Source organism: Mustela lutreola, chromosome 3 (assembly GCF_030435805.1).
Source record: "Mustela lutreola isolate mMusLut2 chromosome 3, mMusLut2.pri, whole genome shotgun sequence".
In the NCBI taxonomy this organism is placed as follows: Eukaryota; Metazoa; Chordata; class Mammalia; order Carnivora; family Mustelidae; genus Mustela; species Mustela lutreola.
Window position 1 is genome coordinate 66,989,899 of NC_081292.1, and position 18,067 is coordinate 67,007,965.

Consider the following 18,067-nt stretch of genomic DNA (forward strand, 5'->3'; position numbering starts at 1 on the left):
CTGTTGATGGGCATGATGTCTTAAATTACAATTGTAGGCTGTTGCTTACTAGTACAATTTGATAACTCAAAGTAGCTAAAATTTTTATTTTCCTCTTTTTCCAAATCTAGGAGTTTTATTTAGTCCACAATTTGGAGAGTTCTAAACTTTCTTTTTTATTTGTTTAGTATAACTGATATTAACAGTATTATTAGTGTCAGGTGTACAATGTAAGGATTCAACATTTGTGTACATTACAGGATGATCAGTGCAATAAATCTAGTTACCATCTGCTATCTCACAAAGTTAATACAAGATCATTAACTATATTCCCCATTCTGTGTATTACATCCCATGACTTATTTCATAACTGGGAGTTTATACCTCTTAATCCCCTGTACCTATTTAGAATTTCCACATCCTCACCCCTTTGTCAGCCATCAGCCTGTTTTCTGTGAGTCGGAGCTTTGTTTCTTTTTTGTTTTTAAGACTCCAAATGTAAGTGAAATCATGGCAGTATTTGTCTTTTTCTGCCTTTACACTTAGCATAATACTTGCAAGTTTCATCCATGTTGTTGCAGATGACAAGATTTGAATTCTTTTCTGTGGCTGAGTAGTGTTCTGTTGTACATATATATAATATCTTCTTGATCCATTCATAGACACTGAGGCTGTTTCCATATATTGTCTATTGTAAATAATGCTGCAGTAAACATAGGCATCATGTATCTCTTCAAATTAGTGTTTTCATTTCATTGTATAGATACCCATTAGTGGGATTGCTGTATTATATAGTAACTCTATTTTTAATTTTTTTGAGGCCATACTGTTTTTCATAGTGGCTGTATCAGTTTATATCCCCACCAGTGGTGCACAAGATTTCCCTTTTCTCTACATCCTCATCAGCACTTGTTATTTCTTATCTTTTTGGTAATAGCCATCCTGACAAGTGTAAGGTGATATCTCATTGTGGCTTTGATTTGCATTTCCTTGATGAATAGTGATTTTGAGCAACTTTTCATGTACCTGTTGGCCATCTCTATTTGTCTCCTTTGGAAAAATGTCTGTTCATATCCTCTGCCTATTTTTTAATCGATTTTTTGTTTTGTTTTGCTATTGAGTTGTATAAGTTCTTTATATATTTTAGATATTAATCTTTATTAAATATATGATTTGCAGATGTCTTGTATTTAGTAGATTGCCTTTTCATTTCATTAATGGTTTCCTTTGCTGTGCAGAAGCTGTTTAGTTTGATGTAGTCTTATTTGTTTACTAAATGATTTTATTTCCCTTGCCTTTGGAATCAGATCCAAATAGACATCACTAACAAAGATATCAACAAGTTTACCACCTATATTTTTTTCTAGGAGTTTTAGGGTTAAAGGTCTTACAGACAATTCTTTAATCCATTTTGAATTAATTTTTGTATATGGTATAAGATATTGGTTCAGTTTCATTTCACATATAGCTGTCCGGTTTGCCCGATACCAGTGATTGAAGAGACTGATTACTCATTGAATCTCCTTACCAGTAATTGGTCTATTTCAGATTTTCTCTTTCTTCCTGATTCATTCTTGGAAGATTGTATGTTTCTAGGAATTCATGCATTTCTTCTAGGTTGTTCCATTTGTTGGTATATAATTGTTCATAGTAGTCTTTTGTCATCCTTTTTATATCTGTGAAATCAGCTGTAACCTCCTATTTCATTTCCAATTTTGTTTGAGCGCTGTCTCTTTCTTTCTTGGTGAGGCAGCCTGAGGGTTTGTCAATGTGTGTGTCTTTCCAGAGAATCTGCTCTTTGTTTTTTGATCGTTTCTGTTGTATTTTTAGTCTCTCTTTCATTTATTTCTACTCTGATCTTTATTTTTCCTTCCTAAGTTTAGGTTCCATGTATTCTTTTTTCAATTCCTTGAGGTGGAAAGTAAGTTGTTCATTTGAGATTTCTCTTGTTTCTTGAAGTAGACTTATATTGCAATGGTTCCCCTCTTAGGACCACTTTTGCTGCATCCTACAGATTTTGGTATGTTATAGTTGTTTTCATTCATTTCAGGGTAGTTTTTTTATTTCTCCTGTGACTCAGTTGTTCAGTAATGTGTTGTTTAATGTCCACTTATTTGTAGTTTTTCAGTTTTTCTTGTAAATTCTAATTTTAAACCATCGTGTTTGAACAAGGTGTTCAATATGATTTCAGTCTTCTTGAATTTATTGAGACTTGTTTTGTGGTCTAAAATGTGAGTGATCTGTCCTGGAAAGTGTTCCATGTGCATTTGAGAAGGGATGTACATTCTGTTTTGGAGTTCTGCATGCTGCTAATGCTTGAATGATACAGGGTTCGAGACACTGACCTCCTGCATAGTTGTAAATTCATGTTAACTATCTGACTCTTCCAGAACTTAACTACTAATAGCCTACGATTGACTGGAAGCCTTTACTGATAACAGTCAGTCAACATATATTTTGTATATTGTATGTATGATATACTGTGTTACAATAAAGTAAGCTAGAGAAAAAACATTAAGAAAATCATAAGAGAAAATATCTTTACAGAGCTGTACTGTATTTATCAAGAAATCCACATAAGATGGGGCTAGAGAGTATTATACTAAGCAAAGTAAGTCAGAGAAAGACAAATACCATATGATTTTGCTCATATGTGGAATTTAAGAAGCAAAATAGATGAACATATGGGAAAGAAAAGAGAGAAAGAGAGGCAAACCAGGAACAAACTATAGAGACCAAACTGAGGGTTACTGGAGGGGGATGGGTTAAATGTGTGATGGGTGAAGGAGATCACTAGTAGCAGTCAGCACTGGGTGTTGTAGGTAAGAGACGGATCGCTAAGTTCTTCACCTGAAACTAATTTTACACTGTATGTTAACTAACTGGAATTTAGGAAAAAAAAAAAAACTTGAAGAAAAAAAATCCACATACAAGTTGGACTGCTTAGTTCAAACCCATGTTTTTCAAGGGTTACCTGTACATCTATTAGATCCATCTGGTTTAATGGGTTATTTAAGACACAGTGTTTCCTTACTGATACTCTGTCTGGATGATTTATCCGTTCATATAAGTGGAGGATTGAAATTTCTTTCTGTACTGCTGTCATTTTCTCCCTTTAGGTCTGTTAGTATTTGCCTTATATATTTCAGTGCTTCTAATGTATGGCACATATATCAGTATTCTATCTTCTTACTGGACTGACCCCTTTATCATTATTTACTGCCCCTCTTTATCTTTTATTACTGTCTTTGTTTTAGTCTTTTTTGTCCGAAATGAGTATAGCTTGCTTTTCACTTCCCTTTGCATGGAGTATCTTTTCTATTCTTTCATTTTGAAGTCTGTATGTGTTCTTATGTCTGAAATGAGTCTCATGTAGGAAGTAATATAGACGTGTCTTGTTTTTTCATTCAGCCATTATATATATATCTTTTGATTAGGGCATTTAGTCCATTTATATTTGCAGTAATTATTGATAAATACTCAACTGCCAATTTGTTATTTTTTTTTCATGACTGTTCTATTCCTTTCTCTTTTTCTCTTGCATTGTGGTTTGATGACTTTTTTTTTTTTAGCATTATGGTTAGATTCCTTTCTAATTTTGTTTTGTATATTTACTACAAGTTTTTGGTTTGTGGATATGGTGAGGTTCAGATTTATCCCCTTGTGTATATATCAGTTTATTTTAAGTTGATCACAACTTAAATTTGAACACACTCCTAAAATGCATTTTTACTCCCTCCCCATTTTATGTTTTTGATGTTGCTTTTTACATCTTTTTATTTTATGTAGCCCTTAACTAAATTATTGTAGTTTTACTTAACTTTTGTTTTTTTAACTTTATTCGTAGCTTTAGAAGTGATTCATTTACTACCTGTACTATAATGTGCCTTTTCTAGTGAGATTTTTACTATTGTATGTTTTCTTGTTTATTAGTATCATTTCTTTTCAGTTGAAAGAAGTCTTGTTACTATTACTTATGAAGACAGTTTAATTATAATGAACTCCTTTGGTTTTACTTGTCTGGAAAACTCTGTCCTTCCTTGAAATCTGGATGATAACCTTGCTTGTTAGAGTAGGTTTCAAGTTTTTTTTTTCCTTTCACCACTTTGAATATCTCATGTCACTCCCTTCTGGCTACACAGTTTCTGCTCAGATTTCTCTTGATACGGGTTTTTCCTTGTACACAGCTAGTTGTTTTTCTCTTGCTGCTTTAAGATTTTTCTCTATCTTTAACTTTTGACATTTTAATTTTAATGTGTCTTGGTGTGGACCTCTCTGAATTCATCTCATTTGTAACTCTTTGGGCTTCCTGGACTTAGATGTCTGTTTCTTTCCCTCAGGGAAATTTCTAGCCATTAAATCTTCAGATAAGTCTTCTGCCCCTTTCTCTCACTCTTCTTTTGGGACTACTGCCCTGATTGGTAGATCACTGGTCCTTACCTGTTTGGCTCAGTTTCTGTTGAATCCCACGAGTGTATTTTTCAGTTCAGTTAAACTGTGTTCCTTAGCTCTTAGACTTGTTTCCTATTTCATTTTCTGTCTTTCTTAAAAGTTCTCATCCATTCCTGTACCACATTCTGTGAGCATCCTTAGGACCATTACTTTGAATTCTTTATCATGTAGATCACTTATATGTATATCATTAAGATATTTTTCTGAGGTTCTGCCTTGTTTTTTTGTTTGAAATCTATTTCTGTTTCCTCATTTTGCTTGACTCTCTGTTTCTGTGTATTGGGTAATACAGGTACCTCTCTGTCTTCAGGAAGTGGGCTTGTGCAGGTGATGATCCTTCTCATTCAGACTTGCCCTGGCTATTGTCCATCCCTGGAACCTTTGTGATTATCCAGACCCCTCATTTATTCTTGATAAGCATCTGTTGTTGCGGATGTGCCTTGACCTGTCAGTGATCCCTGGGGAGGAATCTCATTTAGCACCTAGTTTCAGGCTATTTGGAAGCCACTCCCTCAGGCAGCTACTTTTAAATATGCAGATATATACAATCCTATTCTCCAGATTAGGAGATATGAAGATGTTCCTTGTGTGACAGTGACAAAAATCCTGACCCCAGGGAAGTGCATAAACTCCTTTGTTGGAAGCCTGGTCAAATTGTAGCAAGGCCAGGGGATGTGCAAAACATGGCTTCTTCCTGTTTACAGTCCCTGGGAGCACCTTTTTCACCTCTAGAGGTGAAGGAGACATGAAGCCTGTTCTCAAGCTGAAGCTTCCAGGCTAAGTAAATAGAGCTTTTTTACAGGAAGACCTTTTGTGTCTCAGTTTGCTGTCTGTGCAATACCCTATGGATGGTGGCATGCCAAGAACAGTCTTTCTGATTGTTACAGTCCCATGTTGCTCTGAATGCCAGCTCTCTTGGCCACCAGGGCCAGGCAGTCAAGTGATATTTCCTCTGTGGATTGCACACACTCATTGGCTGTAGTAAGGCAGCTGGAGAACGTGGGGGAAGGGGCACCCTTGCTGCCTTCAGACTTCTGAAAGGCAGTGCCTGGGGATTTCGGCAGTGCTGTGGCAGAGTGCCTCATCTTTGTGTTTGCTGAGTTTAGGTTGGGTGCAAGAGAATTCCACATGCGCTTGTGCTCACCAGCCTCAGTCAAGGGGCAGGGGAGCACTGCAGCCACCCATGCTCTCTGGCCTCAGCAAGTGTCATGTCCACTGCCCCTTGCTTTCACAGCAAGGAGGCAAACTTTCTTGATTCATGGTACCTTTACAGTTTCTAACCTTTTCACCGTGTACTTGTGCTAAAAGAAGTACCCAACAGTTCCATTTATGAAGTGGTTAGGTCTAAACAGCTTAACAAATATTTGTCTTAACAATGTAGTCTCCATTTGAAGAAAAATAATACAGATAAAATTTTTTAAATGATGTTTTTTATTTCATTCTTAAGTAGTCACAGTTACTTGGCTGAAATGTACATGTCTGTTGGACACTGCCCAACTCCTCAGACCTTGGAATCCATTTGGATATTGCTGCTGTTATTTCTTAGTCCTCATTGACTTTAATGCAATCCCTGCCCCTTATCCTAGCAATCACTAAAACTCAGGTTTGTGAAACTAATGTCACTGAAAGGAATGTAATATGATCTAATGTTGAAACTGAGCAGTCTTGTGAGGTATTCAACAGTTGTGCATTTTCCCTCAGATATTGTCATGCATCTCTGAGTTGGCTGCAGCGGTGCCTAGGGGCAGTGTTTAGGAAATGTGACTGTAAATATTTATTGAACAGCTGCTGTATGCTATGCACTGTAGATACAGTGCTTAGCCAGAAACACCTGGTCCCTACCTTCTTAAAAAGTTATGCTCTTGTGGAAAATGCTGCTGACATTAAGAAAGTAATAGAAATTTGTTGGATTTTATGAAAGACAAGCCTATTTCAAGGGTACCTCACCCATTTAGGGAGAAAGACATTAGTCACCTCATGTTATCAGTATGCATTTCTGGAGCATATAAGCTCCCTAAATTTTAATGTGTGGCTTTTGGTTTTCTGTTTGAGTCATTCCTTCTTAAATCAATCACTTTTCCAAAATAAATTTGAATGTAGAAATTCTTTCTTAGCTTTTTTTTTTTTTTTAAGATTTTATTTATTTATTTGACAGACAGAGATCACAAGCAGAGAGAGAGAGAGGAAGGGAAGCAGGCTCCCTGCTGAGCAGAGAGCCCCCGATGCGGGGCTTGATCCCAGGACGCCAGGACCATGACCTGAGCTGAAGGCAGAGGCTTTAACCCACTGAGCAACCCAGGCACCCCCTTTCTTAGCTTTTAAGTTGTAATTTACTTAATTGGGTTAACTCCTTTTTATTTGACATCATTTGGTGTAAAGAATAGTAAGAAATAGCTTGTTGTTTTCGGATAGTAGAGATTTCCACTATGTGAGTAATTATAAAAATATCATAGTATAAGAGGATATTTTTATTGGGGGCACCTGGGTGGCTCATTCGTTAAGTGTCTGCCTTCAGCTCAGGTCATGATCCCAGGGTCCTGGGATCAAACCCCACACTGGGATCCCTGCTCCTCGGGGAAACCTGCTTCTCCCTCTCCCACTCCCCCTGCTTTTGTTCCCTCTCTTGTTTTGTCTCTCTCTGTCAAATAAATAAATAAAATCTTTTAAAAAATAGTTTTTTAATTGTGTGGATTAGTGCATTAGATACATTTAAATTTAGGAAAATTAGGCACCTGTTATAACTTCAGAAAAACATAACTGATGAATAAATGTATAATCTTTGGGGGTTTAAAAAGTGAAGTATGAATTACATTTGTTTTGTAAATAAGTTCATGAAATTCTTACCAGAGGACTTTGCAGATTTCCTTTGTAGTGGCTGTGTGATAGCAAACAAAACAATGTGAAGTTCAGTACTCCTACTATGAGGGCTTAGTTTAAGTCACACACCCAAGTTAGCTGAGTACTAATGTTTCAGAGATGGAACTCAAAAGGAGTTGAACTCCAGAGGAGCCTGGATCCTAATCTCTGCTGTACAGCTTTGGGATGTTTAAAAAGTGATCACATATATGCATTACAAATAATATTTTAAACAGCGTTTTTTCCCTAATCACAGGTGTTCTTTAAAGAAATTTTCCTGTACATTTTGGAAACTTCTACCAGCTCATTTGACCACAAATGGATGGTTATTCAGACATTGACAAGGATCTGTGCAGGTATTTGAAATTATCTTTATCTTTCCTTATTAAGATATATTTAAGTGATGCCTGAGTGGCTCCCCAGTAAAGCGGCTGCCTTAGTTTCAGGTCATGATCTCAGGGTCCTGGGATTCAGTCCTGACTCACTGCTCAGTGGGGAGCCTGCTTCTCCCTCTCCATATGCCGTTCCCCCTGCTTATTCTCTCTTTCTCTCTGTCGGACAAATAAATAAAATTTAAAAAAAAAAAAAAACTATTTAAAAAAGCCAAAATATACTTACTTACTTGATGCCTTTTTTTTAAAAAGTAATATATTATATTGTTACAGATGCTCAGAGTGTAGTGGATATTTATGTAAACTATGACTGTGATTTAAATGCAGCGAATATATTTGAAAGACTAGTAAATGATCTATCAAAAATTGCTCAAGGACGGGGCAGTCAAGAACTTGGTATGAGTAATGTTCAGGTAAGAACTTTAAAAGCATTTTCAAATTCAAACTTGGTCAAGGAAGAGCTATGTGTTTTTTTAAAAGAAATTTTTGTTTTTATTCTTTTTATGAATTATTTTGTAGGAATTGAGCCTGAGGAAAAAAGGTTTAGAATGTTTAGTGTCAATTTTGAAGTGTATGGTTGAATGGAGTAAGGATCAGTATGTGAATCCCAACTCTCAGACAACTCTTGGTAAGGTGATATTTTGAGTTTTAATTCTTTGTCATTTCAAGTGAATGATATTTTGAAGAGGATAGTTCCAGTTGGCTTTAGGCCAGTTTTGTGACCTCTTTTTTCATTTAGCTGATAAAGAAAGCATTCTGTAGGAGTTAAATATTAACTTTAAAATTAGGAATTTCCAACTTAGTTATCCAAACTTTTTTCTTCTAAGTCTTCCTAGAAATACTTGAATAATATGTTAAAGGGAAGCATATTTATACAGCTTTGTAAAAAGATAACTATAGAAGAAAATTTACACAAGCCAAGATATTTAAGATTGAATTGTTCACCTATGTTTGACATTTACCCTTACTAGGAGAAAAGCTCATAGCTACTGGGCTACCCTAGTATTCCATCAGTCAAGAGTCTTTTGAGGGAAAATTATTTCTCATGAGGCATGAACTGAGAGCCAGTGGCTACTTAGCCCTGCAACTGCAAAAAGAACTTTTAATAGTGCACATTGTACATATTCTAATTCCAGTGTGTTTTAATATCAGAGTATATTATCTGTGATAGCACTTATTATTTTCCAGGTATTGCATAGTTATCTAAGAAACATTGAAGTATCTTCCCTTGAGAGTTTTTTTTTTAACCTTTTACATATCTGAGAGATTAATTTACTGTATCAGTCTTTCTACTTACAGGTCAAGAAAAACCATTAGAGCAAGAGACAAGTGAAATCAAACACCCTGAGACAATAAACAGATATGGAAGTTTGAATTCCCTGGAGTCAACATCATCATCAGGAATAGGCAGCTATAGTACGCAGATGTCTGGCACTGATAATCCAGAACAATTTGAAGTCCTAAAACAACAAAAAGAAATAATAGAACAAGGAATAGATTTGTGAGTGTCCAATTTTAGGAAGAAATGTTACTGAATATTCTTCTGGTAGTACTATATCATCCATGCCCTGGGTTTCTCTACATCTTTGGAATATTTCTGTTCCCTTCTCATTACCCCCTTTCAATGAGTAAATTGGGCAGAGGTCTCTGTATCCAGGACTTCTAGTGACTTCTTATTCAGCTCTCCTCATTTTTTGCAGTCTAGCCCAAGAGACGTTTATAATGCACATTAAATTAATTTTGCAGCATACCTTACATGCTGTTGGAGAATGTTATCTCAGTAGTTTTGCATTGTTCATTTGATAGCTCAGTTATAAAATCACCCATTGTATTTCCTAAGCAGATGAGAAGTCAAAAAATTTACAGTATGAAATTTCTAATAGCCAGCTAACTAACATTGCTTCTTTATAGGTTTTATATTTTCTCCTGTTGGATTACAAATGTGCTACTCTTGTTATTGATCCATTGTCACCAATTTCAATTTATATGTTGGTAAGGTAATGACCTCCTTTTCAAACCTGGCTACTCTACCAGACCCACATCTTACAAAGTTTTCCCACAAAGCCAAGTGGCATCAGCCTGCTCCTGGACTGTCTTCTATCCAAATAGTACCATGCTGCTTTCATTCCACTAATAACCCATGTCTTTCTTTTTTTCTTTTTTTAAATTTTTTTTTTATTTCTTTTCAGCGTAGCAGTATTCATTGTTTTTTGTACCACACCCGGTGCTCCATGCAATATGTGCCCTCCCTAATACCCACCAGCTGGTTCCTCCAACCTCCCACCCCCCGCCCCTTCAAAACCCTGAGGTTGTTTTTCAGAGTCCATAGTCTCTCATGGTTCATCTCCCCTTCCAGTTTCCCTCAACTCCCTTCTCCTCTCCATCTCCCCTTGTCCTGCATGCTATTTGTTATGTTCCACAAATAAGTGAAACCATATGATAATTGACTCTCTCTGCTTGACTTATTTCACTCAGCATCATCTCTTCCAGCCCCATCCATGTTGCTACAAAAGTTGGGTATTCATCCTTTCTGATGGAGGCATAATAGTCCATAGTGTATATGGACCACATCTTCCTTATCCATTCGTCTGTTGAAGGACATCTTGGTTCTTTCCAGTTTGGCGACCGTGGCCATTGCTGCTATAAACATTGGGGTACAGATGACCCTTCTTTTCACTACATCTGTATCTTTGGGGTAAATACCCAGAAGTATAATTGTAGGGTCATAGGGAAACTCTATTTTTAATTTCTTGAGGAATCTCCACACTGTTCTCCAAAGTGGCTGCACCAACTTGCATTCCACCAACAGCGTAAGAGGGTTCCCCTTTCTCCACATCCTCTCCAAGATGTGTTGTTAACTGTCTTGCTAATTTTGGCCATTCTAACTTAACTGGTGTAAGGTGGTATCTCAGTGTGGTTTTATTTGAATTTCCCTGATGGCTAGTGATGATGAACATTTTTTCATGTGTCTGATAGCCATTTGTATGTCTTCGTTGGAGAAGTGTCTGTTCATATCTTCTGCCCATTTTTTGATATGATTATCTGTTTTGTGTGTGTTGAGTTTGAGGAGTTCTTTATAGATCCTGGATATCAACCTTTTGTCTGTACTGTCATTTGCAAATATCTTCTCCCATTCCATGTGTTGCCTCTTTGTTTTGTTGACTGTTTCCTTGGCTGTGCAGAAGCTTTTGATTTTGATGAAGTCCCAAAAGTTCATTTTCGCTTTTGTTTTCTTTGCCTTTGGAGACATATCTTGAAAGAAGTTGCTGTGGCTGATATCGAAGAGGTTACTGCCTATGTTCTCCTCTAGGATTCTGATGGATTCCTGTCTCACATTGAGGTCTTTTATCCATTTTGAGTTTATCTTTGTGTGTGGTATAAGTTAATGGTCAAGTTTCATTCTTCTACATATAGCTGTCCAGTTTTCCCAGCACCATTTATTGAAGAGATTGTCTTTTTTCCACTGTATATTTTTTCCTGTTTTGTCGAAGATTATTTGACCATAGAGTTGAGGGTCCATATCTGGGCTCTCTACTCTTGTTCCACTGGTCTATGTATCTGTTCTTATGCCAGTGCCATGCTGTCTTGGTGATTACAGCTTTGTAGTAAAGCTTGAAATCAGGTAGCATGATGCCCCCAGTTTTATTTTTGTTTTTCAACATTTCCTTAGTGATTCAGGGTCTCTTCTGCTTCCATACAAATTTTTGGATTATTTGCTCCAGCTCTTTGAAGAATACCGGTGGAATTTTGATCGGAATGGCATTAAAAGTATAGATTGCTCTAGGCAGTATAGACATTTTAACAATGTTTATTCTTCCGATCCAAGAGCATGGAATGGTCTTCCATCTTTTTGTGTCTTCTTTAATTTCTTTGAGTGTTCTGTAGTTCCTCGAGTACAGATCCTTTACCTCTTTGGTTAGGTTTATTCCCAGGTATCTTATGGTTCTTGGTGCTATAGTAAATGGAATCGATTCTCTAATTTCCCTTTCTGTATTTTCATTGTTAGTGTTTAAGAAAGCCACTGATTTCTGTACATTGACTTTGTATCCTGCCACATTGCTGAATTGCTGTATGAGTTCTAGTAGTTTGGGGGTGGAGTCTTTTGGGTTTTCCATATAAAGAATCATGTCATCTGCAAAAAGAGTTTGACTTCTTCATTGCCAATTTGGATACCTTTTATTTCTCTTTGTTGTCTGATTGCTGTTGCTAGGACTTCTAATACTATGTTGAACAAGAGTGGTGAGAGTGGCCATCCTTGTCTTGTTCCTGATCTCAACGGGAAGGCTGCAGGCTTTTTCCCATTGAGGATGATATTTGCTATGGGTCTTTCATAGATAGATGAAGTTCAGGAATATTCCCTCTATCCCTATACTTTGAAGCATTTTAATCAGGAAAGGATGCTTTTTCTGCATCAATTAAGAGGACCATGTGGTTCTTCTCTCTTCTCATATTAATTTGTTTTATCACATTGATAGATTTGCGAATGTTGAACCATCCTTGTAGCCCAGGGATGAATCCCACCTGATCATGGTGGATAATCTTTTTAATGTGCTGTTGGATCCTTTTTGCTAGGATCTTGTTGAGAATCTTAGCATCCATATTCATCAGTGATATTGGTCTGAAATTCTCCTTAACCCATGTCTTTCAAAGAGAAGCTGGAAGAAAAAATGAAGTTGCTGACATTTCTCTGTGGATCTAGCTACTATAAACTGTTAAAAATTCCCTTGTATATTGGTTTGCTACTTCTATAAAGCATTTCTTCCTGATTCTTAAACTGTACCTTTTGGTGAATGTTCAGGTTCCATTTTTTTATTGTTAATGTAAAAAAAAAAAAGATAAAATGTGTACATGTTTATTGTCATAAAATTATAAAATTTCACAAAATTGCCTCAGGAAATAGCCATTAATAGTTCATTCATTCCAGTTTTTCAGTCAATATTTATCAAAGTCCCATCGGTTCCTGACATTATGCAGGGTCCTAGGGAAACCTGATGAATGAAACAGCCATGGCTTCTGAGGGACTCAAGGTCTAGTATGTGTAATCAGATATTCATATTGAAATTCTTAGCAAATGTTACTCAGCAAACATATATTTGGTGTTTGGGTCTGTATGCCAAGAACAATGAAAGCGTTGGTTCTTGTATTTGAGATTACAGCCTAAATATGGGCAAAAATCGTTTTCCAAAATAATACCATGTATTGTCCATAATCATATACAGAGTGCTGCCAAGATATGATAGCTCTATTTGAAGTACTTGGGGACTATGTTGGAGTCATCACAGGACTTCATAGTGGAGGTCTTCTTAGTCTCTAGTCAGCCTTTCTGCCCCTGGACTTGATCTCTGCTTCATACTTTAGTGAGAATGCTTTCATGTTGTTATGCTCATTACACTCTTTCCTGACTATAGCACCACTCTGTCTTGTTCTTCCTGCCATTCTGACCATGCCATCTCAGTCAGTCTTCTTATGGGCTGTTTATCTCCTGCATACAGCTTAGCATTTCCAGAGTTCTGTCCCACAGTTCTTTTCTTACTTTGTAATTTCTCCTAGATGATCATGTTCTTTTTCAGGGCTTCAGCTACTGTGTATGTGCTAGCATGTCACCACTCTCAAGCGTTCCTTTAAGCATAAATACCTCTACTGAAGTCTAGACGCATGCCTCTAATTGCGCGTTGGACATCTCTATTCGGTATTGCTTAGGTTCTCACACTCAGTGTGTCCATAACATAAAAATTTATCAGTTTCCATTCTCTCCATAATCAACCTCTAATACTTTTAACCAAAAACCAAGACAAATATAACACTTCTGTTTCTGTATTTCTTACTTAGGCTAGTAACCCCAGCTTGCTACCAAATTTATAAGCTAGAATCCTGGGAGTTACTTAGATTTTTTTCCCCTTGTACTTAATCTGTCAGTAAATCCTTTTGAATGTACCTCCTAAATATCTGTGCTATGTATCTCTTCTCTCCATCTCCCACAGTTGTTCTCGCAAGTCAAACCAACACCATTTCTTGCCTTGACTCATGTAATCTTTTAATTGGCCTACCTTTCTTTGATCTTATTTATTCTGTAGTCTTTCTTACACTTAATTAGAATGATCTCTCTTGAATGAGAGATCTGTGTTTCTACCCCCCTCTTTTGCTTTTAAAGAATAAAGTCACAGCTTCTTATAATAGGATATATAGTACCCTTCATGATATAGGTCTGCTGGAGTCTAAGCTTCATCACCTGCCACTTCTTTAGCTCACTTCTTCCTTCCAACAACGCAGAGCTGTTTGTTATAATGTCGTGCTGTTTTATGCTTCCATGTGTTAGAATGACCCCCTTCCTCTCTGAGATGTTTTTTCTTTCTTTTTATGAAATACATAGTTCTTGTTCAAAGCTCAGTTTCACAGTCACCTTCCTCAGGAAATGTATCACAACCATCTCTGTTTGTTACTTCCTTTTCTGTGCTATCTTACCTTGTCAATACATTAATTACTGCATTTTTTTTTAAATTTATTTTTTATTTTCAGCATTACAGTATTCATTTTTTTTTAATTTTTTATTTTTTATAAACATATATTTTTATCCCCAGGGGTACAGGTCTGTGAATCACCAGGTTTACACACTTCACAGCACTCACCAAAGCACATACCCTCCCCAATGTCCATAATCCCACCCCCTTCTCCCAAACCCCCTCCCCCCAGCAACCCTCAGTTTGTTTTGTGAGATTAAGAGTCACTTATGGTTTGTCTCCCTCCCAATCCCATCTTGTTTCATTTATTCTTCTCCTACCCACTTAAGCCCCCATGTTGCATCACCACTTCCTCATATCAGGGAGATCATATGATAGTTGTCTTTCTCTGCTTACAGTATTCATTATTTTTGCACCACACCCAGTGCTCCATGCAATCCGTGCCCTCTCTAATACTCACCACCTGGTACCCCGACCTCCCACCCCCCGCCCCTTCAAAACCCTCAGATTGTTTTTCAGAGTCCATAGTCTCTCATGATTCACCTGCCCTTCCAATTTCCCCGAACTCCCTTCTCCTCTCTATCTCCCCATGTTCTCCATGCTATTTGTTATGCTCCACAAATAAGTGAAACCATATGGTAATTGACTCTCTCTGCTGCATTTTCAATTTTATAATTTTTAAAAAATCATGTTTGTTTTATTAGGGAGAGAGCTTCTGGAGAGCAGAGATTGTGCCTATCTCAGTGAAAAATATTTGATTTTAAAATTAAAATTAAAAACATTGTAAGACGTTTGATTTATGGTATGAATTAGGACTTGACAGGAATCATTAGGACAGGACAGGTAAGGACATTTTAGACAAAGAAAATGACATGTACAGTGGCACAGAGAAGAGAAACATTTGAGGACTATTGATCAGTATGGCAGAGGCAGGGTCGGGGGGCAGTCACAGGATATGAAATGAGATCATTGAGTTGGATCCAGATTCTAGAAGACCTTATTCTCCATGTAAGCAAGTTTTTAATCTTGTTTTTTTGACTTTGGCATGCTGGTATTTGAAGGCTTTTAGTCAGAGGAGGAGCAGCAACAGATTTTTTCACCATTTGCCTGAAGGATGGATTAGAATGTGAGCAAAACAGAAGATGGCATAACCATTTAAGTACCATTACCCAGGAGACAGGTGATGAGGGACCAAAGTAATTAGTGGTGTAATGAAAGTAGAAACTAAATGATGTGGATACAAGAAGAGGACCTTTGAACTGGATCCTTAAGCATGAAGGAGAAATCCACAGTGAATGGAGCAAGTAAAGGACTTACTGAGGAAATAGACTGCAGAAATGCTTTCTGCTTTTAGGATATGTGGGAATAGATGGATGAGAGGGGATGAGATAAACTAGAGCTGTATTGAGAAAGATTTTGTCTATCGATCTAGTCAGTTTGGACTTGACTTTGAAAACATCAGGTATCTAGGGATTATTTTAATAAAGGAAATAATGCTGTCAGATTGTTGTTTAAACAGTCACCAGATTTCTTTAAAAGCAGAATACTGGGGTGCCTGGGTGGCTTGGTTGGGTAACTGCCTTCAGCTCAGGTCATGATCCTGGAGTCCCAGGATCAAGTCCCATGTTGGGCTCCCTGCTCCCCGGGGAGTCTGCTTCTCCCTCTGACCCTCCTCCTTCTCATGCTCCTGCTCTCTTGTTCTTTCTCTCTCAAATAAACAAATAAAATTTAAAAATAAATAAAAATATAAAAGCAGAAAACTTAGACTTAATCAGTGGGTGTATATGGAATGAACCAAGATTACCTGAGCATTAAGGAGAGTATAAATATTAAAAGCATGAGGTATTTAGTATTTATATCTTTACTCAGAGCTTATCTACAACATGACATTATCTCAAATAGTAAAATGGTTCATATCATTGATAAAGATGGCCTTTTTGCTTCAGACTCTTTTCTAAGAAAAGAAAAATAAAACTTCGCATAATGCGATGTTTTGCATATTCATGCATTGATTATATAAAGTAACCTATTTTCTAAGTGGTATTAGAAAATTAATTTACTGTAGTTTAAGATCTTCTTTTCAAATGATTTTCTGTTTCTAATGTTTCTATTAACTTTAACATCATCTAGATTTAATAAGAAACCAAAGAGAGGAATACAGTACCTCCAAGAACAAGGAATGCTTGGCACTACACCTGAAGATATTGCCCAATTCTTACATCAAGAGGAAAGATTAGACTCTGTAAGAATACCATTTAAAAAAAATTCTAACCTTCTCTGTAAAACTCCTTTTTAAGTTAATAATGATAATACTGTTTCCCCTTTAAAAGTGCCCTCCTAAGTTTGTAAGTAAAAATTAAAGAATAACCTAGGTATTCTTAATTTTGCTTTTTAATTTTCTAAACTCAAAAGAATATCTTTTTATAATAAACATGCGTGTTTAACTTTTAGTTTCATGCTTGAAATAGTTAACCAGGTAGTCAAAACCTGTGAATCTTGTAGATTTTTCTATTCTTTAAATGTTGTTCTGGCAAATGTAACATTTCATTAGGATATCAGTATTTTTATCTTTTGTTCTTTAGACTCAAGTGGGTGAGTTCCTGGGAGATAATGATAAATTTAACAAAGAAGTCATGTATGCATTTGTGGACCAACATGACTTTTCAGGAAAGGACTTTGTTTCAGCCCTCCGTATGTTTCTGGAAGGATTCCGTCTTCCAGGGGAAGCTCAGAAAATCGATCGGTTGATGGAAAAATTTGCTGCAAGATACCTTGAATGCAACCAAGGGTAAGAAAGATCAAATTCAAGTATTTATTGGTTGCCAGCTATACCCAAGACACTATGATAGGGAGCATCAGAAGATTCATCATCTGTTACACCCAGAGAATTTAGATTGTCTGTCATCTAGAAGTGATAAGACAATTCCATAAAAACACTTGTAATATGAGCTAGAACATAAATCCTGCAAAAGAAAATTATGGAGGTTTGAGATAATTTATTTAAATGCAACTGTACAAAGAAGTTTATAACATGATACACTTACTTTTCCAGACAAACCCTTTTTGCTAGTGCAGATACTGCTTATGTTTTGGCTTATTCAATTATCATGCTGACCACAGATCTTCACAGTCCACAGGTACGTACAATGTGTAATAGACAGTACAAATTAAATAAGTTCTTTTGAATTCAATAAGTACAAGTTGAAATTTTAATCTTATTCAGTGAAATCAGTCACCAAATTGGGGTATTTAATTTGGTGTAGTATTCATTTTACAAATGTGGTTTCTGGGGGCACTGATTTTGGCTCAGGTACTGACCTCAGGGTCCTGAGGTGGAGCCTTGTGTCAGGTTCCACACTCAGCAGGGAGTCTGCTAGGATTTTTGTCGCCCCCTCTGCCCTTCCCCATGTAGGTATGCTCCCATGCTCTCTGTCTCTCTCTACCTCAAAATGAATGAATGAATGAATGAATAAATAAATAAATAAATAAAATTTTAAGGCTTTATTTGGGAGAGCAAGAGAACATGAGGGCATGAGCAGGGAGGGGAGGAGAGGCAGAGTGAGAAGCAAACTGCCTGTTGAGCAGGGAGCCCCATGGAAAATGTGGGGCTCAATCCCAGGCCCTTGGGATCATGACCTGAGCCAAAGGCAGATGCTTAACTGACTGAGTCACCCAGGTGCCTCTAAATAAATAAATTTTTTTTTTTAAGTTTTTTGGTAATAATTCTATTTAGACTTTCAGATACCTGAAAAGTAAGTCTATATTTGTCTCATGATTAATAGCTGTATAAAGCTTAAGGTAAATGTTAAAATATGTATATTAGTTCTTTAGCTTATACTTATTACAACATGGAAAAACACTACATAAACTTTTTTTTTTCTTTTAAACATTTCAGACTTAAGCAATAGAGTGGTTAGTATGGGAATCCTT

General features: G+C 36.6%; 1 protein-coding gene across 2 annotated transcripts in view; it reads left to right on the forward strand.

Moving 5' to 3' along the window:
- Nucleotides 1-18,067, forward strand: part of ARFGEF1 (ADP ribosylation factor guanine nucleotide exchange factor 1) — a 155,210-nt gene that overhangs the window by 77,973 nt on the left and 59,170 nt on the right. Inside the window, exons 11-17 of one of the 2 annotated variants that reach the window (XM_059166286.1) lie at nt 7,544-7,643; nt 7,953-8,092; nt 8,199-8,307; nt 8,964-9,180; nt 16,268-16,379; nt 16,720-16,925; nt 17,190-17,274. In XM_059166286.1, the coding sequence (XP_059022269.1) occupies nt 7,544-7,643; nt 7,953-8,092; nt 8,199-8,307; nt 8,964-9,180; nt 16,268-16,379; nt 16,720-16,925; nt 17,190-17,274 (969 nt within the window). The remainder of the gene's footprint in view (nt 1-7,543; nt 7,644-7,952; nt 8,093-8,198; nt 8,308-8,963; nt 9,181-16,267; nt 16,380-16,719; nt 16,926-17,189; nt 17,275-18,067) is intronic. The other variant, XM_059166287.1, reaches the window with a different exon arrangement.